Source organism: Oncorhynchus mykiss, chromosome 5, assembly GCF_013265735.2.
Source record: "Oncorhynchus mykiss isolate Arlee chromosome 5, USDA_OmykA_1.1, whole genome shotgun sequence".
Classification (NCBI taxonomy): domain Eukaryota; kingdom Metazoa; phylum Chordata; class Actinopteri; order Salmoniformes; family Salmonidae; genus Oncorhynchus; species Oncorhynchus mykiss.
In genome coordinates, this window is record NC_048569.1 from 93,118,925 (window position 1) to 93,144,326 (window position 25,402).

A 25,402-nucleotide genomic window follows, 5' to 3' on the forward strand; every position below is an offset into this window, starting at 1 on the left:
ATCTCCACAGATAACCCAGTATCTGGGTGAGGAACGCGCTAAGAAGAGAGGCTCCCTGGACACTTCCCTATATCATATCATTCTGGCCCCCGCCATCAGACCCCTGGCCTGGCTGTTATCAGACCTCTGTCATCAGTCCTGGGAGACCCCGTTAGTAGTCCAACTGTTGATGCTGCCGAGACTGGTCAGAGTTCATAGTCACCCCTCCTGGCTCGCAAGTCAATGGGTATGAATACTTCTCGGAGGCACTGCAGCTTCACACAGGCAAAGCTCTGCCCCTAGCGGGGCACAGAGTTAAGGGGTCAAGGGTCAGGTATGATGGATCAAGGTGCACAGTTTGATTAGTTCGGTGCTCGTGTGTGATCAGGGGACTTTAAGGGTGATCGGTTGGTTGGGTTGGGGGGGGGGGGGTGGGGGGGGGGGGGGGGGGGGGGTACAGTCCAGAGGTCACTCACTGAGGCAAGCGTCCACAAGCGGGTTGAGCCAGGACATTCGTTGTGTTTTGTGGTCAATGAAGTAGATCTCTCCCTGAGGATTTTCAGCCTGCTCCCAGCCATCAGGCAGCTCCCCTGTTCACAAGCAGCAGCAGCACCCCGTCAGCCAGAGTACTTCTCCTTTACCATGCCCGTTGAAATCAGATTAAAAATGACTAGCATTGTCATTCCTAATTCTATGGCTATAACCTTTACCATGGCTGACTGATGCAGGTCCCAGGGACCACATTTTACAGTAATGTAAATTTGAATGGACAAGTGTTTTTGGTTGTTTAAAATCTTTGGAATTTTACCACAGAAACAGGTCTGACTAACCTTCAACAGTTGTTCCTCAGTTACTGACCTGTTTATTTATCTTTTTGTTCCATCGGGTGACTGGATCAAGAATACAACATGAAAGAGTTGAAGTGGAGTAGAGAGCTTATCGACTGACCTGTCTTGATGAGTCAGCGTGAGTAACAGTGGGGGAGATAAGCAGGAATCATGACTAGGGCTAAATCTGAGAACTGCCGAGTCAACGCCCGAGTGGGATCAGGGGTCACTCACTGGGTTGCCATGGGAGATAGAACACAGGGCAAAAGGACGGGAAATTCCACTGAATCTATTGTAGAATTACAGGGACAGTGGTCATCGTCAGCCTTGGTAATGGAGAGATACAGGTTACATGTGATACATGGCATCACAAAGCCCACTGATACTGCCAATTACTTTAATAACATTTTCATTGACAAGACTTGCGAACTTAGGCATCACATGCCACCAATGCGGACACTACACATCCAAGTATATCTGACCAAATTTTGAAAGACAAGCATTAAAAACTTTATTTTTTTATTTCTCGTAAAGTAAGTGTGGAAGAGGTGGGAAAAATATATTGCGGATGGAAAATTACGAAGGATAATAGTGGACAATATTGCCACATGTTCAATTTGAGCCTTCTAGAAAGTGTGCGCCATCAGGCCTGGAGTGAAGCAACAGTTGTTCCCCTACCTGAAAAAAGTAAAGCCCCCTGTACTGGCTCAAATAGCCGACAAGATACAATGCTATTTTACAGTAAACAAATTGATAGACTTTCACCACACTTGTAGGCTATTCAACAAGCACAGCACTTTCACAAAAATGACTGATTGGCTGAGAGAAATGTATGATAAAAAGATTGTGGGGGCTGTTTTGTTAGCCTTCAGTGCGGCTTTTGACATTATCGATCATAGTCTGCTGCTGGAATAACTTCTGTTATGGCTTTACATCCCCTGCTATAATGTGGATAAAGAGTTACCGGTCTAACAGAACACAGATGGGTGTTCTTTAATGGAAGCCTCTCCTACATAATCCAGTCAGGAATTCCACAAGGCAGCTGTCTAGGCCCCTTACTTTTTTCAATCTTTACTAACAACATGTCACTGGCTTTGAGTAAAGCCAGTGTGTCCATGTATGCGGATGACTTAACACTATACACGTCAGTTACTACAGCGACTGAAATGACAGCAACACTTAAAGAGCTGTAGTTAGTTTCAGAATGGGTGGCAAGGAATACGTTTTTCCCAAATATTTCCAAAACTAAAAGGATTGTATTTGGGATAAATCGTTCACTAAACCCTAAACCTCAACTAAATCATGTAATGAATAATGTGGAAATTGAGCAAGTTCGGGAGACTAAACTGTCATGGTCAAAACATATTGATACATCTTAACAGCACTATCAACAAGGCAGGTCCTACAGGCCCTAGTTTCTACCTTCTTAACAGCACTATCAACAAGACAGGTCCTACAGGCCCTAGTTTCTACCTTCTTAACAACACTATCAACAAGGCAGGTCCTACAGGCCCTAGTTTCTACCTTCTTAATTAACAGCACTATCAACAAGGCAGGTCCTACAGGCCCTAGTTTCTACCTTCTTAACAACACTCTCAACAAGGCAGGTCCTACAGGCCCTAGTTTCTACCTTCTTAATTAACAGCACTATCAACAAGGCAGGTCCTACAGGCCCTGGTTTTGTCGCACCTGGACTACTGTTCAGTCGTGTGGTCAGGTGCCACAAAAAAGGACTTAGGAAAATTGCAATTGGCTCAGAACAGGGCAGCACGGCTGGCCCTTGAATGTACACAGACGGCCAATAATAATATGCATGTCAATCTCTCCTGGCTCAAAGTGGAGGAGAGATTGACTTCATCACTACTTGTATTTGTGAGACGTATTGACATGCACCCATGCAAACCCCACAAGACATGCCACAAGAGGTTCGTTCGCAGTCCCCAAGTCCAGAACAGACAATGGGGAGGTGCACAGTACTACATACTATACATATTCCACATAAAGTAACTCATGCCAGCAGTAAAATTAGATTAAAATAAATAAACCTTGTAGAACATCGGGGACTGTGAAGCAACACAAACATAGGTACATGCATACAAACACACGACAACATACGTACTACACACAATAGATATGTGGTTGTAGAGTACGAGCCTGAAGGCACTCATTTAATATTTTGTGAAATCTGTAATGAATGTTTTGTAAAATGTTTTTCAAATATATAACCTTAATTTAGCTGGACCCCAGGAAGAGTAGCTGCTGCCTTGTCAGGAACTAAATGGGGATCCATAATAAACCCCAGGAAGAGTAGCTGCTGCCTTGGCAGGAACTAAATGGGATCCATAATAAACCCCAGGAAGAGTTGCTGCTGCCTTGTCAGGAACTAATGGGGATCCATAATAAACCCCAGGAAGAGTAGCTGCTGCCTTGGCAGGAACTAAATGGGATCCATAATAAACCCCAGGAAGAGTTGCTGCTGCCTTGTCAGGAACTAATGGGGACCCATAATAAACCCCAGGAAGAGTAGCTGCTGCCTTGGCAGGAACTAAATGGGGATCCATAATAAATACAAATTCAGTTGGTGGCACACTAACCTAAAAAGGTTGGGAACCAGTGATCTACAGTATGGGATCCAGACCTCTAACTGGAAAGCATAGACCTGTCTGTTCAAACCCTACAGCAGATCAGAGCTAACATGTCCATCTGAGGGAGCAGAGAAGGGGAGAGGAGACGAGGGGAAAAGAGAAGGGGAGAGGAGACGAGGGTAAAAGAGAAGGGGAGAGGAGACGAGGGTAAAAGAGAAGGGGAGAGGAGACGAGGGTAAAAGAGAAGGGGAGAGGAGACGAGGGTAAAAGAGAAGGGGAGACGAGGGGAGAGGAGACGAGGGTAAAAGAGAAGGGGAGAGGAGACAAGGGTAAAAGAGAAGAGGAGACGGGGGGAGAGGAGACGAGGGGAGAGGAGACGGGGGGAGAGGAGACGGGGGGAGAGGAGACGGGGGGAGAGGAGACGGGGGGAGAGGAGACGAGGGGAGAGGAGACGGGGGGAGAGGAGACGGGGGGAGAGGAGACGGGGGGAGAGGAGACGGGGGGAGGGGAGACGAGGGGAGGGGAGACGAGGGAAGGGGAGACGAGGGAAGGGGAGACGAGGGGAGGGGAGACGAGGAGAGGGGAGAAGGGGAGGGGAGACAAGGGGAGGGGAGGGGAGAAGGGGAGGGGAGAGGAGACGGGAGGGGAAAAGAGAAGGAGGGGAGAGGAGACAAGGGGAGGGGAGGGGAGACAATGGGAGGGGAGGGGAAAAGAGAAGGGGAGGGGAAAAGAGAAGGGGAGGGGAGAGAAGGGGAGGGGAGAGAAGGGGAGGGGAGAGAAGGAGAACAAAGCAGTGGAAAATAGCCATCAGGACAAGAAAGACAGAGAGAATTCCTCTTCAACAAAGACTGGGGCGTTTGCCAGCATTGTCAACGCCGGAGAGAGGAGGGGAAAGGGGTTACAACACACAGAGAACTGTACAGAGAGGGGGAGGGAGGCAAACCGTGGAGAGAGTAAACAGTTTTGTATGGTACCCGTAATGTTTCTCTGGTGTTCAGTTTTCCGTTAGTTATGGGAACCTTCTATACATGTTAGCAAAACCCTCCGGAGAACCTATTTAGCATGTTTTGGGGTTTGAGTTAAGAGAACATACCCTTAATGTCAAACAGAATTGACCAAGAACGTGGTTAAAATGTTCTCAGAACATCCCATATGAAATGTTCTAGATATATATTGGCATTTTTGCCGTTATATCGGTATGGGACGATAACTCCACCGATAACCAATAGTCAATAGTCAATAGTTAGGAAGGAAGAGAATCTGAGGCTCGTCGGAACATTTGGGGTCATTATAATGACATTGATTTCTTATATTGTGACAATAAGGAAACATAAGGAAACATCTGAACCATATTTCTTGGACAACTACTCTGGGATGACAATTTATGAGAAAAGTGACACGAATTCCCCCGCTGTAAAACAGAACATATCTTGCAGATATATTTTTTTTAAATTGGATCTGGTATTGGACCCAAAAAGCCCATATTGGTCGGGTTCTAGTTTCATGGGACGTTGCAAGAACATTCATGTGTCCACTTTTCTGAAGTTTAGGGCAATAGGGGCGGCCTAGTGGTTAGAGCGCTGGATTAGTAACCGGAAGGTTGCAAGTTCAAACCCCCAAACTGACAAGGTACAACTCTGTCGTTCTGCCCCTGAACAAGACAGTTAACCCACTGTTCCTAGGCCGTCATTGAAAATAAGAATTTGTTCTTAACTGACTTGCCTAGTTAAATTAAGGTAATACAAATAAATAAAAATATTCCATCAACGACACACCAAACATACGGACCTTGTTAAATAAAGGTTAAATAAAATTGTTCTCCGAGTATAAAATATTAATGTTCTAGACACGTTTCATGGGAAAGTTGCAAGAAGTTTAAAGTTTCTATGTAAGATTAGTGTGCTGTGATGGAATTTTTATTTTATTTAACCAGGTAGGCTAGTTGAGAACAAGTTCTCATTTACAACTGCGACCTGGCCAGGATAAAGCAAAGCAGTGCGACACACATAACACAGAGTTACACATGGAATAAACAAACATACAGGTCAATAACACAATAGAGAGATATATATATATATATATACACACACACAGTGTGTGCAAATGAGGATAAGGGAGGTAAGGCAATAAATAGGCCATAGTGGCGAAATAGTTACAATTTAGCAAATCAAATGAAATGTATTTATATAGCCCTTCTTACATCAGCTGATATCTCAAAGTGCTGTACAGAAACCCAGCCTAAAACCCCAAACAGCAAGCAATGCAGGTGTAGAAGCACGGTGGCTAGGAAAAACTCCCGAGAAAGGCCTAAACCTAGGAAGGGGGTAGTTTGGCGAGACAATGCTAACTAGCATTGACTGGAAGCCTACAGGAACAGCTACAACATTTGTTGTTAGGTGGGGAGAGGGAGAGAGAGAGCGATAGAATGAAAATTTGAGTTGGACATTGAAAGAACAGCACCTGTGAATCAGTCACCAACATCCATATCAAATACAGATTTTATCATGTGAAAACTTTCCATGGAAGATTGACAGAAACGTGTGTGTGTGTGTGTGTGTGTGTGAGCAGATCTCCTGTTTCTGAAGTGAGGCAGCTTGATGTACCAGTACACTCCCTGGACAGGACGTCTATCGCAGGGTCTTACCCCCCCAATCTCTCTCATTAATGCAGAGATGCATCAGGTCCCATTTTCACAGTCTTTAGTACGACTCAGCCGGGGATCCAACTTCTAACTTTCCGATCTTAGGGCAGACACTAACCACAAGGACACGGAGTAGACAGGAGAAAAACCTCCCAGTGGCGTTTGAACAAGTAGAGTTGGGCGGTGTACAGACAATTATTCAGGATGAGAGACTCTATTCATACACATACACCCAGCCACACACCTCTCTGTCCCAGCCACCCCTCTCTGTCCCAGCCACCCTCCCCTCCCCTCTCTGTCCCAACCACCCTCCCCTCCCCTCTCTGTCCCAGCCACCCTCCCCTCCCCTCTCTGTCCCAGCCAGCCACCCCTCCCCTCTCTGTCCCAGCCAGCCACCCCCCCCCCCTCCCTGGTCCCAGCCAGCCAGCCCCCCCCCCCCCCCCCCCCCCCCCCCGTCCTAGCCAGCCTGCCAGCCACCCCCCTCTATGTCCCAGCCAGCCCCCCCTCCCTGTCCTAGCCAGCCAGCCACCCCCCGCTCTGTCCCAGTCAGCCATCCCTCTTTCCCAGCCACCCTCCCCTCTCTGTCCCAGCCAGCCCCGTCTGTGCCACCCCAACACCCCCCTCTTTCCCACCCTCCCCTCTCTGTTCCAGCCACCCTCCCCTCCCCTCTCTGTCCCAGCCACCCTCCCCTCCCCTCTCTGTCCCAGCCACCCTCCCCTCCCCTCTCTGTCCCAGCCACCCTCCCCTCCCCTCTCTGTCCCAGCCACCCTCCCCTCCCCTCTCTGTCCCAGCCACCCTCTCCTCTCTGTCCCAGCCACCACCCCCCTCTCTGTCCCAGCCAGCCAGCCCCCCCCCCCCCCCCTGTCCTAGCCAGCCAGCCAGCCAGCCACCCCCCTCTATGTCCCAGCCAGCCCCCCCTCCCTGTCCTAGCCAGCCAGCCAGCCACCCCCTGCTCTGTCCCAGTCAGCCACCCCTCTTTCCCATCCCCCCCTGTCCCAGCCCCCCCTCCCTATCCCACTGTCCTAAATTCCTAAGTCTTTCACTTGTTTGTCTCTTTTAATGTTCTCCCCCTCCTCTCGCTTTGTTTACCCCTCCACTGCCCACTCCACCCATCACTCTCCAGCTGTAAACACACCTAAAATGGCACACACAGTAGTGGGGCGGCAAGTAGGAGCATTGGGCGAGTAACCGGGAGGTTTGCTGGATCAAATCCCTGAGCTGACAAGGTAAAAATCTGTCATTCTGCCCCTGAGCAAGGCAGTTAACCCACTGCATTCAGTTGTACAACAGACAGAGACACAGTCAAACCTCTCAACACAATATCAACAAAGAGTTGTTCTTCCTGGCATGTTGTCTGTAGAACAAATAAAACACGAGGCCTTCCTGGAGTTGTGTTTGACACCCCTGCTTTAGAGAGCGGTGCCCATTGGCCTGCCCCTCTAGAGAGCGGTGCCCATTGGCCTGCCCCTCTAGAGAGCGGTGCCCATTGGCCTGCCCCTTTAGAGAGCAGTGCCCACTGGCCTGCCCCTTTAGAGAGCGGTGCCCATTGGCCTGTCTCCAGTAGTGGAATGGCAGAGGGGTTGATGTTCTGCAGGCTGAGTCAAGGTGGCTGTCAGATTGCTTAGCTGGGTCTATTATAGGTGTTAGCTAGGCTAACGCGGATGAGAATACCCAGTCAACGCTACGCTATCGCTAATGTGAATTAGATGAACCTGTCAATGTGAATCTGTGTTATGAAGGAGCAGTCAGGCTCTGTCAGACTAAGTGGAGCATAAAGGGGTGAGGAGAGCTTCCTTATCTCTCCACCTTCAACACAACAACATGCATCTCTCTGGCAACAGGCTTCCTGGCTTCTGGTTGGTTCACACACACTCAACCAGGCTTTGGCGTTATCATGGTAGCTGGTAAGGACTGTGTGTGTTATTGTGGTAGTCCCCAGGGTGAAAGATATCATTGGTGTGAGTGATAATAGTCAAGGACTGTGGCGATGTGTTAACACTGACGTGTCAGGAGTGGTTTGGTAGGATACTCACAGTTGTTAGGTCGGTGTATACACACACACACACACACACGAGTGAGTGAGACACAGAGAGAGAGAGAGAGAGAGAGAGAGAGAGAGAGACACACAGAGAGAGACACACAGAGAGAGAGAGACACAGAAAGAGACACACAGAGAGCTTGTGTGACTCACCAAGGTTGGGCTGGGACAGGGCCATGTTGCGTTGCTGTGGGCTGGCAGAGGGTGGGGGGGCGTGGAGACTCATCTGGTTCATGGCTGTCGTCATGGTCTTCCGAGGGTCGTGCCAAGTGGTGATCTTCTCCACGTGACTATGGAGAGAGAGAGAGAGAGAGAACATCAGGGGAAAAACAAAACCAAGTTACTACAGATCAGAGAGCTTTCTCTCTCTTTCCCATTGATATTTTAACTCCAGTGTTGATTTTTCTAGATAGCTCTAGCTCACGCTATCAGCACGTATTTCCATGACGGATCAAAACTCATTTTCTCGTTGCTCTCGTCTCAATAGGTTTGGAACATCAAAATGGCAATAAAATAGAAGTGTTGAATCACAAATACACGATTGGTATGGTGAAAACATAGCACTTTGGCGCCTAAGCATCATGATAACATCGTATGGCGAAGGTCCCTTGGCAATCCCCGGCCCTGGTTACTACCATCCCTCTGATTATAATATTAGACTAAGGAGAGGCTGCAGCGGGTTCATATGAATGGTGTATTTGTGCAATATCTCATCAGCTAAAGTATTAGGAAATAAGTAACTGGAGAAGTTTCAGTTGGAATGCCATGCTAAGAGGGTACAACTAGAGCCTTTAAAAACAGGGTACAACTAGAGCCTTTAAAAAACAGGGTACAACTAGAGCCTTTAAAAAACAGGGTACAACTAGAGCCTTTAAAAACAGGGTACAACTAGAGCCTTTAAAAACAGGGTACAGCTAGAGCCTTATTTAAAAACCGGTACAACTAGAGCCTTTAAAAACAGGTACAGCTAGAGCCTTATTTAAAAACAGGTACAGCTAGAGCCTTATTTAAAAACAGGTACAGCTAGAGCCTTTTAAAAACAGGTACAACTAGAGCCTTATTTAAAAACAGGTACAACTAGAGCCTTATTTAAAAACAGGTACAACTAGAGCCTTATTTAAAAACAGGTACAACTAGAGCCTTATTTAAAAACAGGTACAGCTAGAGCCTTATTTAAAAACAGGTACAGCTAGAGCCTTATTTAAAAACAGGTACAGCTAGAGCCTTATTTAAAAACAGGTACAGCTAGAGCCTTATTTAAAAACAGGTACAGCTAGAGCCTTATTTAAAAACAGGTACAACTAGAGCCTTATTTAAAAACAGGTACAACTAGAGCCTTATTTAAAAACAGGTACAGCTAGAGCCTTTAAAAACAGGTACAACTAGAGCCTTTTAAAAACAGGTACAACTAGAGCCTTTTAAAAACAGGTACAACTAGAGCCTTATTTAAAAACAGGTACAACTAGAGCCTTTAAAAACAGGTACAGCTAGAGCCTTTAAAAACAGGTACAACTAGAGCCTTTTAAAAACAGGTACAACTAGAGCCTTTTAAAAACAGGTACAACTAGAGCCTTTTAAAAACAGGTACAGCTAGAGCCTTATTTAAAAACAGGTACAGCTAGAGCCTTATTTAAAAACAGGTACAGCTAGAGCCTTATTTAAAAACAGGTACAACTAGAGCCTTATTTAAAAACAGGTACAACTAGAGCCTTATTTAAAAACAGGTACAACTAGAGCCTTTAAAAACAGGTACAACTAGAGCCTTTAAAAACAGGTACAGCTAGAGCCTTTAAAAACAGGTACAACTAGAGCCTTTTAAAAACAGGTACAACTAGAGCCTTTTAAAAACAGGTACAACTAGAGCCTTTTAAAAACAGGTACAACTAGAGCCTTTTAAAAACAGGTACAACTAGAGCCTTTTAAAAACAGGTACAACTAGAGCCTTTAAAAACAGGTACAACTAGAGCCTTATTTAAAAACAGGTACAACTAGAGCCTTATTTAAAAACAGGTACAACTAGAGCCTTTAAAAACAGGTACAGCTAGAGCCTTTAAAAACAGGTACAACTAGAGCCTTTTAAAAACAGGTACAACTAGAGCCTTTTTAAAAACAGGTACAACTAGAGCCTTTTAAAAACAGGTACAACTAGAGCCTTTTAAAAACAGGTACAACTAGAGCCTTTAAAAACAGGTACAACTAGAGCCTTTTAAAAACAGGTACAACTAGAGCCTTTTAAAAACAGGTACAACTAGAGCCTTTTAAAAACAGGTACAACTAGAGCCTTTTAAAAACAGGTACAACTAGAGCCTTTTAAAAACAGGTACAACTAGAGCCTTTTAAAAACAGGTACAACTAGAGCCTTATTTAAAAACAGGTACAACTAGAGCCTTATTTAAAAACAGGTACAACTAGAGCCTTATTTAAAAACAGGTACAACTAGAGCCTTTAAAAACAGGTACAGCTAGAGCCTTTAAAAACAGGTACAACTAGAGCCTTTAAAAACAGGTACAACTAGAGCCTTTTAAAAACAGGTACAACTAGAGCCTTTTAAAAACAGGTACAACTAGAGCCTTTTAAAAACAGGTACAACTAGAGCCTTTTAAAAACAGGTACAACTAGAGCCTTTTAAAAACAGGTACAACTAGAGCCTTTTAAAAACAGGTACAACTAGAGCCTTTTAAAAACAGGTACAACTAGAGCCTTTTAAAAACAGGTACAACTAGAGCCTTTTAAAAACAGGTACAACTAGAGCCTTTTAAAAACAGGTACAACTAGAGCCTTTTAAAAACAGGTACAACTAGAGCCTTTTAAAAACAGGTACAACTAGAGCCTTATTTAAAAACAGGTACAACTAGAGCCTTTTAAAAACAGGTACAACTAGAGCCTTTTAAAAACAGGTACAACTAGAGCCTTTTAAAAACAGGTACAACTAGAGCCTTTTAAAAACAGGTACAACTAGAGCCTTTTAAAAACAGGTACAACTAGAGCCTTTTAAAAACAGGTACAACTAGAGCCTTTTAAAAACAGGTACAACTAGAGCCTTTTAAAAACAGGTACAACTAGAGCCTTTTAAAAACAGGTACAACTAGAGCCTTTTAAAAACAGGTACAACTAGAGCCTTTTAAAAACAGGTACAACTAGAGCCTTTTAAAAACAGGTACAACTAGAGCCTTTTAAAAACAGGTACAACTAGAGCCTTTACTCATCTTAAAAATAGTCGTAAAGGTCATGATCGAAGTAAGGCCAATTAAAAACAACTGGTTTTCTGAGAAACCTTTCGAATTATTAGGACATGTAAACTGCTTTCAAAATGTAAAAACAAAATAATATAAAATACATTTAAAAATAATATATATATTTTTTTTTACATCATTTTTAAAAATTATCAAAAGTTTATCAAAAGTCCCACCAGTAGCCTGATTGCAGATGTGTCCCATGTAAACCAGATTATTAGGGAAATCATTATTCTCGAAAAGCATGTCAACGGTTTAAAACAAACTATGTATATGTGTGTGTGTCCTGACAATCCACAGTAAATCTCATTACTGTGTGCATGTAACCGTGCTCAAATGTTCAAGACCAACCAGTTCCCTTAAACAGTTATATCTACGTATCCATCAAGGCTGCTTGCCAGCTCAGTGCGTGGGATGGGAAACTAGTCTGTTTACAATACAAAGTCCAGGAAGGAGTCTTGACAGTGTGGAAGGGAGCGGAGCACATTGCCTACAGTGAGTCAGAGGGTTGTGGGTAGGGCACAAAGGGATTCTCTTTCTCTCCCTCTAACACACACACACAAAGGGATTCCCACACTATGCATGCTGTGACTCACTGGGGGGGTGGGGGTGGGGGGGGTGCACAACTCCTATCCCACAGCAGGGATACTGCCCTGATACCTCCTTCATAGTATTGTTCATTACACAGTTATATACCATGGCATTGTTGAATACTCGTTTCTGATTGGCTTATAACGCGTGGTATATTCGCGCGGTAGAATCCAACGGCGATGGTTCATTCTTACATGATCGACGTCTGAGCTGCTTTTGAAAGCCCAAGTCGAAATTGAAAACATTATTGGCATTGTTGAATTCAGTTTTCATAAAAGCAAACTAGGACTGATGGTTTGGTTAGCTAAAACTTGCAAGTCTGTTTGGTTACCAAAGCAACTACTGTCGCCATGAAGTAAACTCACAGATAGAACAATGAACCAGATATTTCACTGGATGTGTAAATGTGAAGCATCCGGTTGGCTGTTTCCACTCACGACCAAATATGGTCGTGAGAGGAAGCCCACTGGCAGGCAATAGGAGAAGATGGCACGAGATGGATTTTGGCCAACATTCTGCAAATGCTCTCATCGATTAAAACATTTGGATCTCAATACAGTTCTGTTCCCAAAACTAAAATTTGTTATGAACAGAGAGGACTTACGTTTTGTAGACTTCACCCTTTGCAAAAGTTTGTCAAAAATCATGTTGTTTAGACGGAGTGCAAAGGTGAATTTAGCTATTTGCTCACGCGCACTTCACAGAGTAGGCGTTCCCCAACGGAAATATGCAGATGTGTACTACAACCTGCCAATAGGATCTCGCTAGCGCGTGCTTGGCTCTGCCCACCTCCTTGCTTGTTCTGCCCACTAGTACAATGTTTTTCCCCATTGGAAAAGGCAAGCTGTGGTCTATCTTGGTTTAGTTATAAACATATTTGGTAATCTGGCTAGCTACTTCAGTAGATGTTAAATGATAAAAGGGATAATAACTTGTGGCGCTACGCGACCTCTGGAAAATAATGCAACTCCGAGGAAAGTTGTTTTCATTCATTTCCATACCCATCTTGTTGATTATCCCTTACATATACAGCCATACATGCCCCCAAAAATAAACTTTGGCATTTTACATGTGAAACCGAATTGCAGTGTACTTAGATACAATCAAGAGAATATATATATATATATTTTTAATGTTGTTTACAATGGGCACTAGATAGTCAGCAGGTGGCACAGTGCGGGGCACAGCGAGTGGCACAGCGAGTGGCACAGCGTGGGGCACGCGCCTCCAGATTGAGTCAGAGTGTGAGGGCACAAAGGGCTTCTTTCCCAAACCATGTTGTGACTCACAGATGCACTCTGGGAAGGTAAAAACCCATGTCCTGTTACTCTGTGCTGTAACCCAGGCAGGAAGACTCCACTGTGGGGTTAGTCATCGGACACCACAAGGGCTCAAAGAAATAAAAAAACAGAGCTGAGATGTAGATTCCAGGACAGACTGGAGATAAACTGTTGAGTCAGTACGACTGTGGTTACTCAACAACAAAACAGCGGTCAAAAGCTAATGAAGGAAACACCCACAGACTTATACTCCCCAAAAGTGAATAAATAACCTCAGCCACTCCAGCTGAATACACACAAGACAGAGGTTAAACACTGAACATGGTAGTAGTACCAGGCCCTAATCTGGGACATCTGAAAGGAAGGCTTTAAATGATTGTTGTGGCCTGCAGCTCCAAGAAATCACTATTCTCTGTGTGTCTGTGAGTGTCTGTGAGTGTCTGTGAGTGAGTGAGTGAGTGAGTGAGTGAGTCCATGTGCGTGAGACTACAGAGGAAAGGCTGATTGATGTTGTTAAGACTCAAGGCGGCAGAGTGTCGCTCCTCAGACGTACGAAAGGCCTGTGGGAGAGTTGGATGAAGTCGCACATAGACACTGACCGCAGGTCATTTTGTGTTTTCCTTTAATAAGTTGGAGAGGGTAAGCAGATCCTAGAACTGTGCCTGGGGTGGGAGTTGCCTGTGGACGTCAGAGCACAACAGGGCCTCGGGCTGTTGGTGGGGCAGCTGTCCTGCAGCTGTGGGGAGGGGATGACTGTCCTCAGGCCCTTAGTGGGAATATCTCCTCACCTCTAAAACGGCAGTGGATCAGCTCTCTTTTCCTTTCAAAGTGAGAAAGCAGCTGATCCTGTCCTCGTGCCAAGTTGAAACTGAAGACCCTGGGTTACGGCCATGACCAGGATGGCACAGTGTCAGAATCAGACGGTGTGTTTCCATGGACTGAGGAAAACACATGAGCAGGGGCCTGAAGGCCTGAGGTTCTGGGTGGGTCTGAGGCCTGAGGTTCTGGGTGGGTCTGAGGGGCTTCACGTGGTGGTGTTTGGGAAAGAGCAGCACATTGTTTAGAGGAAACGGGAACAATGGCTGAAGCAATGGAACAGGCTGAAACAACAGTCCCAGTGGCTCACTCAGCACACAGACCCCTCCCTCCCCAGTCCCCCTCAGTGGCTCACTCAGCACACAGACCAGGGTTTCCGTTAGCAGGTAAAAGCAATTTTTTTGGCCAATGTTTTTATTTTTTAGAAAAGCCGATAAATAAAATTGTCCGCCGGCCAATCGTCTGGGATAATTAAGCTTTTTTTGAAATTTTTTAATATAAATACTTAAATAGTTTGAAACCTGAACATTTTACTACATATGAATCATGTCTTACCTTGCTTCAAAGTAGCCTAGGCAAAATCACACCATATCCATGGAGGCGATCATTTTAAACTTCTATGTGCCGTCTCTCCATTGAAACCAGTAGCCTATTTCTCTCGTATTCTATTGGTTTTCCAAATCACCTTCTTTTCCCTCCGTTGTCCAGTAGTCAAAGGCACAATCCTAGTCACATTAGCAACCCATCCTAGTTGTTGCATCTTTGAATCTCCTCTTTTTCTAAACAGACAAGAAACCGTTCACATGAACGATGCACTTTTGAAATGTTTTATGTAGCGTAGGCCTACCAGTTGTATGAATTTGAGGATGTACCATCCCAAAAAAACTGTCCCAGAGCCTGTTTGGAAAAGGCTGACCAATAGAATAGCTAAGCTTTTCTACACCGGGGTATAGTAGACTGACACAAGCTAGTGGTTCGCGCTTTCAGTTTCATGCAAATGCTGCCATCAATCCACGGTTTCTGGTTTGGGAATGTTGTAATTCGTTGCTATGGGAACGACATCTCGAACGTTCTAATGCGTTGAACAGCTCGTGATGTTCGTTACTCGTCTCGTTGTCTGGACGAAAATATACGTGGAATGGCTTTTCTAACATCTTCATAAAGTGGCGTCAGATTTTATATTGTTTTATTTATTTATTTATTTTTACCCCCTTTTTTTTCTCCCCAATTTCGTAGTATCCAATTGTTGTAGTAGCTACTATCTTGTCTCATCGCTACAACTCCCGTACGGGCTCGGGAGAGACGAAGGTCGAGAGTCATGCGTCCTCCGATACACAACCCAACCAAGCCGCACTGCTTCTTAACACAGCGCGCATCCAACCCGGGAAGCCAGCCGCACCAATGTGTCGGAGGAAACACCGTGTACCTGGCAACAGGAGTCGCTGGTGCGCGATGAGACAAGGATATCCCTACCGGCCAAACCCTCCCTAACCCAGACGACGCTAGGCCAATTTAGAATCGCCCCACGGACCTCCCGGTCACGGCCGGCTGCGACAGAGCCTGGGTGCGAACCCAGAGTCTCTGGTGGCACAGCTGGCGCTGTACTGCAGCTCCACCCGGGAGGGCCATGCGCGTCAGATTTTGATAGAAACACCACGCTCGTTGCAAGTTCAGGTAAGATTAATTACCATAATCTAAAATGTGATTTCTGTCATTGTGAAAAAACGTGGGTGGACGCCCTAATCAGGTCTCACACCCATGGCATATGGATCCGGCACTTTCCTTAAAATGTCCTGTAAATTAATACCCTGCAGGGCGAAAATGTCCAGCATCACATCTTCCTCTACGGAAACCCTGACACACAGTCTCCATCACAACTCATAAAAGTCACAGGACTTCAGTATAAACAGTCTCTCCCCCCCCTCCCTCTTCCCCTTCCCCCCCCCTCTCTCGCTCCCTCTCCTCTACTCCCCCCCCCCCTCTCTCTACTCCCCCCTCTACATGTTTACACCAGCGCTCCCCAGACGTTCAGAACCTTGTGTGTACACAGTCCACTGACGGTCTGATCTACAGAGCCACATTACAACACACTACTAAGATGGTGACTATCCTTCCCATTCATTTCCTCTGTATCCGCTGCTAAATCCCATTTCTAAATCACTCTTTGCCGCCGCCTCCTCCCTCCTTAATCCTTCACTTCCTCCCCCCCCCCTCCCTCTCCGCGGATGACTTTGAAAAGACAACATCCTCTCCTTATTCACTCAGCCTATTGAGTCCACTGGTCCCAATCACCCAGAACTACCCTACGCCTTGATCTCTTTCTCCCCTCTGTCTCGTGTGAGACTAATGATGTCCGGCCGCTCCATCCCATCTAGGGTAACATCATTTTGACAATACCGATACAAGGTTTAGAGTCACAATACTCGATACCATCATGATACTAGATAGCAAAACAATACCACGACAAAACAGAAGGCATATTTAGTTAGCCAAAGTCACAGAGCGGTCCTTGATCCAGGCAAACTTAACTTGTTCTGTTCATTCGTTAGGCATCTTTTGAGTTCAATATCATTACATTTGAATTGTTTTATGGCAACATTTTTCAGAGACCGCCATGTACTCACGAATGAATCAATTATACAATCAAATTCTTGAATAGTAAATCTGTAGTCTGTTGATAAACTGGGTAAATCAAGATGTAGCCGAGGCTTATTCACAATGCAGGTGAATGCATATCCAATAGGACTGAGTGCATGCATTGAGTTTCTGGGCTTAGTTTTATCGGAGCCCTATTCGCAGAGAGTCAGTTTGCTAAAGTGGCAGCGTAGCCTAGTGGTTAGAGCGTTGGACTAGTAACCGATAGGCTGCAAGTTCGAATCCCCAAGCTGACAAGGTACAAATCTGTCGTTCTGCCCCTGAACAGGCAGTTAACCCACTGTTCCTAGGCCGTCATAGAAAATAAGAATTTGTTCTTAACTAGTTAAATAAAGGTCAATAAATAAGGCATTTTGGGAGAGACATCTGAGAAAGACCGACAAAGTTTTGGTCGCAATCAGCTTTGATATGATCCTATTTTTCATTACCGTTATCATACATTACATATCACAGACAAAGTACTAGGGGTAGTGAGTTGATGTTGGCTTCAGCTTTAAGCTAGCAAGGAACGTTGGCCTACAAAAGCTTGACCCATTGTAAAAGTGTTATAGCCTGTATGGACATTGTTTTGTGAACAGACCGCCTGGTGTTCAACCTCCCCAAGTTCTCCCACGTCACCCCGTTCCTCCGCACACTACACAGGCTTCCAGTCGAAAGACTGCATCCACGCCAACCGGACGCTTCACATGTACAGTCATGAAGTCAATAGCTTCAGATGTAACCAGGGGTTCTGATAAGAAACCACCGTGGTGTCTTGTTGAAGACAATAGCTTGGTTTCCATCCAACTGGCAACAGATTTTCATGTGAATATTCTGAAAAATCAGCATGAAGAAAATATTTTAAAAATTCTCTCACCCGTGGTGTTTCCACCAAACAGACTTGTTGCAGATCCAGAATCACTAGTTGACGTAGTGTGCACGCACGCACACACACACACACACACACACACAAAAAAAGGTCACATATTTTATTCTGGACATGAAAATGTGAATGATCAACGTGTTTCCCATCGCATTTTCAGCCCTTTAAATAACAAAACGTGACTAGTCTGATCCTGGTGCGTTGGCGTATCCTATGAGCTCGCAGATACAGTGTGGATAGGCTAGGCTACATGATGAGATTATTAAATGGCTAAGAGCGAGAATGCTTGTCAAAAAACGGCAAATCAAGCATCGATCATCATGACACCAGAATAAGTCCCTCGATATCTATTGTAAAGGAGCATCAAGCTCATCCGGGTACTTTCACCCACCCTGTGAAGTTCATAACTTATTTCATCCGTAGACTCATTTAAACTGCATGGTTTCCCCCGAGGCGCAGTGGTAGGACCACACACACCATGTCGTTGTGTGACTCCAAGTCTACTCCAATATGATGGTTATTATATCAGTATGTGTGTATAATAGAGTTTCCACAGCCATTTCAAGATCCCACCATATAGAACAAACTAATTATTTGTTCGCATTTATAAAATTGTACCGAAACGTCCCATTTATTTATGTATGTATGTATGTATGTATGTATGTATGTATGTATGTATGTATGTATGTATGTATGTATGTATGTATGTATGTATGTATGTATGTATGTATGTATGTATGTATGTATGTATGTATGTATGTATGTGTATGTGTATGTGTATGTGTGTATGTGTGTGTGTGTGTGTGTGTGTGTGTGTGTGTGTGTGTGTGTGTGTGTGTGTGTGTGTGTGTGTTTGTTTGTTTGTTTGTTTGTTTGTTTGTTTGTTTGTTTGTATATATATATATATATATAAAACATACGGGTATGACTTCACTTGCATAAAAAGTGTTGGATGGAAACATGGTTAGTGATAATGACTTGAAATCATTGGCCACTTTAATAATGTTTACATATCTTACATTACTCATCTCATATGTATATACTGTATTCTACACTACCTACTGTATCGCAGTCTATGCCGCTCTGACATTACTCATCTCATATGTATAAACTGTATTCTACACTACCTACTGTATCGCAGTCTATGCCCCTCTGACATCACTCATCTCATATATTTATATATTCTTAATTCCATTCCTTTACTTAGATCTATGCGTGTTTGGGAGTTGTTTATTGGGTAGTTGTTGTGAAATTGTTAAGATATTGCTGCACTGTCGGAACTAGAAACACAGGCATTTCGTTACACACGCAATAACATCTGCTGAACACGTGTATCTTGACCAATAACATTTCATTTGATTCGACATTTTGTCTGGGGGAAATAGTTACAGTAAAATATAGAGATAGGGTAGCAGTCTACATGATGGGCCTATAGCTGAATGCTGAGGATTGTTTCGTGTGGTACCCTCCCACGGGGGTTTGGTCAGTATTTTGATGTTATACGCTGATAAACCCAGAGGCGTTCTGCTGCTTTCTGAGATCCAACGCCAGAGAAGAACAGGGAGAAACATACAAAATGGTGCAAGAACTGCCCTGTCGTAGAGACTATACTGGAGAGTTTAGGAAGGACTGCCCTGCCGTAGAGACTATACTGGAGAGTTTAGGAAGGACTGCCCTGCCGTAGAGACTATACTGGAGAGTTTAGGAAGAACTGCCCTGCCGTAGAGACTATACTGGAGAGTTTAGGAAGAACTGCCCTGTCGTAGAGACTATACTGGAGAGTTTAGGAAGAACTGCCCTGCCGTAGAGACTATACTGGAGAGTTTAGGATGAACTGCCCTGCCGTAGAGACTATACTGGAGAGTTTAGGAAGGACTGCCCTGCCATAGAGACTATACTGGAGAGTTTAGGAAGAACTGCCCTGCCGTAGAGACTATACTGGAGAGTTTAGGAAGGACTGCCCTGTCGTAGAGACTATACTGGAGAGTTTAGGAAGAACTGCCCTGCCGTAGAGACTATACTGGAGAGTTTAGGAAGAACTGCCCTGCCGTAGAGACTATACCGGAGAGTTTAGGAAGAACTGCCCTGTCGTAGAGACTATACTGGAGAGTTTAGGAAGAACTGCCCTGCCGTAGAGACTATACTGGAGAGTTTAGGAAGAACTGCCCTGCCGTAGAGACTATACTGGAGAGTTTAGGAAGGACTGCCCTGCCATAGAGACTATACTGGAGAGTTTAGGAAGAACTGCCCTGCCGTAGAGACTATACTGGAGAGTTTAGGAAGGACTGCCCTGCCGTAGAGACTATACTGGAGAGTTTAGGAAGAACTGCCCTGTCGTAGAGACTATACTGGAGAGTTTAGGAAGGTGAATGGTTGGAAACACACACACACACATTATGGTTAAACAGCATTTCCTCTACGTAATTACAGGTGGTCTGAATCAGGACTAACCCTTCTCTGCCCACTGACCACACCAGAGAGTGACAGGGCTGCGTTGGAATGAGCAGCATTCCCATTCCATCGCGGGTCCCTCCCAGTAATCTTAAATCAGAGGCCGGCATGAAGGAGCAGATCGAGTTTCCCATTCAGGCCAGGCTCCAGAGCTCTGGTTACAAGGGGAATGCCCCCTCCATGCACACAATGGAAACCGCCACACTGACTGTAGGGGAATAGGGTTCTGTGGGAGCAGATCTAGTAGTCTCTGTCTCAGTCTACTGCTAAACATGGTCTTTAAGACAGACTAACTAAATAGGAAATCCTAGAATTCCCTTCCTTTGATGGATAACCTTCCATCAGTTGGAGGGTTTCTTGAATCCCAACGAGCTCAAACATGACAAATGTCAATAGGGCTCTGATTCAGAGTTCTCTGGGTTTGTTGTGGGACGTTGCACTGGGCAGGAGCTGGAAAATGTTGGAATCAGAACTATTCAATTCAATTAGAACACAGAAGTGGGGAGGGGCTAGGAGAGGGAGGGAGGAAGTGGAATGTGACTTGCTAATCGCAGGCCTTCCCATTCGTAAGGCCTGCCTGCCACAGCAGCTCTGCCAGCAGGAGAGTATATAGCTAACGGACTTGGCACAGGAAGAGACTGGACTGCCATAGTTCATGTTAGCGCTAGCAGGGACGAGCAACTCCCGACCAGTCACAGAAGGTGAACACTAAATCCTCCATGTTAGCATCAAACCTTCCATAATGAAATAATGGTTGTTTGTTTTGTCTTCTTGGAGGGAGCTTTGGCGAAAACATGGCACCCGTTAGAATTCTACATCGCAAACCGAGTTTGCCAAAGTTTGAAACAACAAATCACTGTGAGGAAAAGCATTTTGTTGGGCATCAAGAGTTGTTTGTGTGTCAAGGTCAATATTGTGGTGATATTAGGAATGAGATCCATAAATATCATTGGTCGAATGGAAAGTTGATCCAGCTCCCCCTCAGCTGTTGCAAAGCACTATGGGTGACTCCTCTTGCTACTAGTGGGGACAACTGGTGGTTTGGGAGAGGAGAGAGGGGGAAGGAGAGAGGGGGCAGCTGTTAATGGGCTGTCTAACTATAGACCTGTAGCTGATTGGCTAGGGTTGGGGGTGCATGGGCACAACACACACTCCCCATTTAGGGGGAGAAGTCACTCGGGTGCCTTTAGGGCCACAGGAACCAGGCCTTCTAACTTTACCAGAGACAATGAACATACGTGACAGAGCACGGTGGTGATTTCAAGGCTGTTGAGTCAGGGCTCTAACACAGAGACCGAGACACAGAGAGACACACACAGAGACAGAGAGACACACACACACACAGAGACAGAGACACAGAGACAGAGAGAGACACACACACAGAGACAGAGACACACAGAGACACACACACACAGAGACAGAGAGACACACACACACAGAGACAGAGACAGAGACACACAGAGACAGAGACACACAGAGACAGAGACACACAGAGACAGAGACACACAGAGACAGAGACACACAGAGACAGAGACACACAGAGACAGAGACACACAGAGACAGAGACACACAGAGACAGAGACACACAGAGACAGAGACACACAGAGACAGAGACACACAGAGACAGAGAGAGAGAGAGAGAGAGCGAGCGAGCGAGCGAGCGAGAGAGAGAGAGAGAGAGGAGAGACTTCGCTGGATGACAAATCAGATGCATCCATTGTCCTCAGAGAAGGCAAAATGTATTTGAAACCTGATGATATGAATTACAGTGGTCTGTTTTCCCACTAGGGCAGGAGACATCTAGACATGGTTAGTTCTTCTGGTGCTACCACCACCTTGGACATGATGAGAGAGAGGCCTTCAGAAGGGCAATTGTCAAGACCTCTCCTGATTCAGGGACTTTCTCCACAGCTCCAATGTGTCATACATGCTCATCATCTATACAAGCATCAAGAATAAAATAAAATAAAATGTCGTCTCGGTAAAAATTTGCTAAAATAAAAAATAAAAATCCTCAAAACAAATATAATACATAAGCAGTAGGAAGTCACGGCATCCCAAACCGCCACATCCCAAACCGCCACATTCCAAACCGCCACATCCCAAACCGCCACATCCCAAACCGCCACATCCCAAACCGCCACATCCCAAACCGCCACATCCCAAACCGCCACATCCCAAACCGCCACATCCCAAACCGCCACATCCCAAACCGCCACATCCCAAACCGCCACATCCCAAACCGCCACATCAACTCTTCTGCTCACTCTCTCTCCCTCCCTCCCTCCCTCCCTCCTTGACTAATCACAACAAAAAGTTCCCTGGCTGTGGTTGATGTGATCATGAGACATCCTGTACGAGCAGTAAGAGACACATCATTCAGGCTGTTCTTCTTCATTAGTCCTTAATGTGCCAGGCCTGGCACCCAGCCCAGTATGATAAACCAGTAAGACTGGCCCACCCCAGAACCCACTCTGGAGTCCAACAACAGACCGACTGTAATGGAAGACAGATACTGGATGTTAAGAGAGTCTCTCTCTCGCTCGCTTTTTCCTTACGCCTGTAGCACGCACACACTCCCTCAAGGAACCACTTCATTAGAGGAGAGAACTCATGAATATCAAGATTACCACACTCAGAAGTAGCCCTGGGCTGTACAATGACCTCTCTATGTGTGTGTGTGTGTGTGTGTGTGTGTGTGTGTGTGTGTGAGAGAGATTCAGGCGTAGGAGAACGGATAGTAGTTTTACTTACCAATGGAATATTGACTATTTTAGGTTGTGAGTTTGTGTTTCTACATCAATTAACTAAGCAGGTGTTGTTTGGCTAAAGGAGTCCTACAGAGGGCTGTGAGTGGTGGATTTTAGAGAGAGAGGGCTGTGAGTGGTGGATTTTAGAGAGAGAGGGCTGTGAGTGGTGGATTTTAGAGAGAGAGGGCTGTGAGTGGTGGATTTTAGAGAGAGAGGGCTGTGAGTGGTGGATTTTAGAGAGAGAGGGCTGTGAGTGGTGGATTTTAGAGAGAGAGGGCTGTGAGTGGTGGATTTTAGAGAGAGAGGGCTGTGAGTGGTGGATTTTAGAGAGAGAGGGCTGTGAGTGGTGGATTTTAGAGAGAGAGGGCTGTGAGTGGTGGATTTTAGAGAGAGAGGGCTGTGAGTGGTGGATTTTAGAGAGAGAGGGCTGTGAGTGGTGGATTTTAGAGAGAGAGGGCTGTGAGTGGTGGATTTTAGAGAGAGAGGGCTGTGAGTGGTGGATTTTAGAGAGAGAGGGCTGTGAGTGGTGGATTTTAGAGAGAGAGGGCTGTGAGTGGTGGATTTTAGAGAGAGAGGGCTGTGAGTGGTGGATTTTAGAGAGAGAGGGCTGTGAGTGGTGGATTTTAGAAAGAGAGGGCTGTGAGTGGTGGATTTTAGAGAGAGAGGGCTGTGAGTGGTGGATTTTAGAGAGAGAGGGCTGTGAGTGGTGGATTTTAGAAAGAGAGGGCTGTGAGTGGTGGATTTTAGAAAGAGAGGGCTGTGAGTGGTGGATTTTAGAGAGAGAGAGGGCTGTGAGTGGTGGATTTTAGAGAGAGAGAGGGCTGTGAGTGGTGGATTTTAGAGAGAGAGAGGGCTGTGAGTGGTGGATTTTAGAGAGAGAGAGGGCTGTGAGTGGTGGATTTTAGAGAGAGAGGGCTGTGAGTGGTGGATTTTAGAGAGAGAGGGCTGTGAGTGGTGGATTTTAGAGAGAGAGGGCTGTGAGTTGTGGATTTTAGAGAGAGAGGGTTGTGAGTGGTGGATTTTAGAGAGAGAGGGCTGTGAGTGGTGGATTTTAGAGAGAGAGGGCTGTGAGTGGTGGATTTTAGAGAGAGAGGGTTGTGAGTGGTGGATTTTAGAGAGAGAGGGTGAGTGGTGGATTTTAGAGAGAGAGGGCTGTGAGTGGTGGATTTTAGAGAGAGAGGGCTGTGAGTGGTGGATTTTAGAGAGAGAGGGCTGTGAGTGGTGGATTTTAGAGAGAGAGGGCTGTGAGTGGTGGATTTTAGAGAGAGAGGGTTGTGGCTAAACTAATTTTGCGTTTCTGCCGAGACGCACTTTAAAGATCTGAGTGACAAGTTCTGTACCTTCCTCAGATTGCTAGTTAGCTTTTGTGATTTCTCCGCCAAAGTAATCCTGGAAGTGTAGCCAACTAGGGTAGCGTGATGTCAACCTTTCCCATCGTGATTATGTACTCTTAAAACATTGTGATATACAAAATGGGTCCCCCCCCCCCCCCCCCAAACAAAAATAAAAAGTTGAAAATGACGCACGCATGCAACGGGAGGAACGAGATATATTACGAGATTTACAAAATATATTTAGTGGAGCCAAATCTTTTCTAGAAGCCTATTCCACTCTGTGGAAAGGAGGACCTGTGTGGGCCTGTCTGTGTGGGCCTGTCTGTGTGGGCCTGTCTGTGTGGGCCTGTCTGTGTGGGCCTGTCTGTGTGGGCCTGTCTGTGTGGGCCTGTCTGTGTGTGCTGAAGACATGTGTGGGCCTGTCTGTGTGGGCCTGTCTGTGTGGGCCTGTCTGTGTGTGCTGTGGGCCTGTCTGTGTGGGCCTGTCTGTGTGTGCTGTGGGCCTGTCTGTGTGGGCCTGTCTGTGTGTGCTGAAGACCTGTGTGGGCCTGTCTGTGTGGGCCTGTCTGTGTGGGCCTGTCTGTGTGGGCCTGTCTGTGTGGGCCTGTCTGTTTGTGCTGAAGACCTGTGTGGGCATGTCTGTGTGGGCATGTCTGTGTGTGCTGAAGACCTGTGTGGGCATGTCTGTGTGTGCTGAAGACCTGTGTGGGCATGTCTATGGTGCCCGGAATGTGCAAATGGAGCGAGTGACACAGTCAACAAGCCTCACTGACTGTCTTGTGATGGGGGTTGTAAAATCATCATGAGCTGCAGAGAGCAACTCTGCTGTCCTCACAACTGGATAACTATAAGCTAAAATGAATATTTTTGCCTCATCCTCCTCTCTTATTAGGCCTAGGAGACCATGTGTAGAAGGTAGGTTGCACAACGCTAGAATAATATAGAAATATATATTTTTTAACTTTATTTAACTAGGCAAGTCAGTCAGTGCTCTTACCGCTAGGCTAGCTGCTCTTACCGCTAGGCTAGCTGCTCTTACCGCTAGGCTACCTGCTCTTACCGCTAGGCTACCTGCTCTTACCGCTAGGCTACCTGCTCTTACCGCTAGGCTACCTGCTCTTACCGCTAGGCCACCTGCTCTTACCGCTAGGCTACCTGCTCTACCAGTCACAGCCCTCTCTCCCTCTAAAATCCACCACTCACAGCCCTCTCTCTCTAAAATCCACCACTCACAGCCCTCTCTCTCTAAAATCCACCACTCACAGCCCTCTCTCTCTAGGCTACCTGCTCTAACCGCTAGGCTACCTGCTCTAACCGCTAGGTTACCTGCCGCCCCTCGTTTCCTCAGCTGTAGCCAGTT

At 45.8% G+C, this 25,402-nt stretch overlaps 1 protein-coding gene across 2 annotated transcripts in view; it reads right to left on the reverse strand.

Annotated features, from left to right (window-relative positions):
- The window catches only part of wwtr1 (WW domain containing transcription regulator 1), a 64,263-nt gene that overhangs the window by 18,674 nt on the left and 20,187 nt on the right, over window positions 1-25,402 (reverse strand). For both annotated transcript variants that reach the window (XM_021604748.2, XM_021604747.2), the window contains exon 2: window positions 8,224-8,360. In XM_021604748.2, the coding sequence (XP_021460423.1) occupies window positions 8,224-8,360 (137 nt within the window). The remainder of the gene's footprint in view (window positions 1-8,223; window positions 8,361-25,402) is intronic.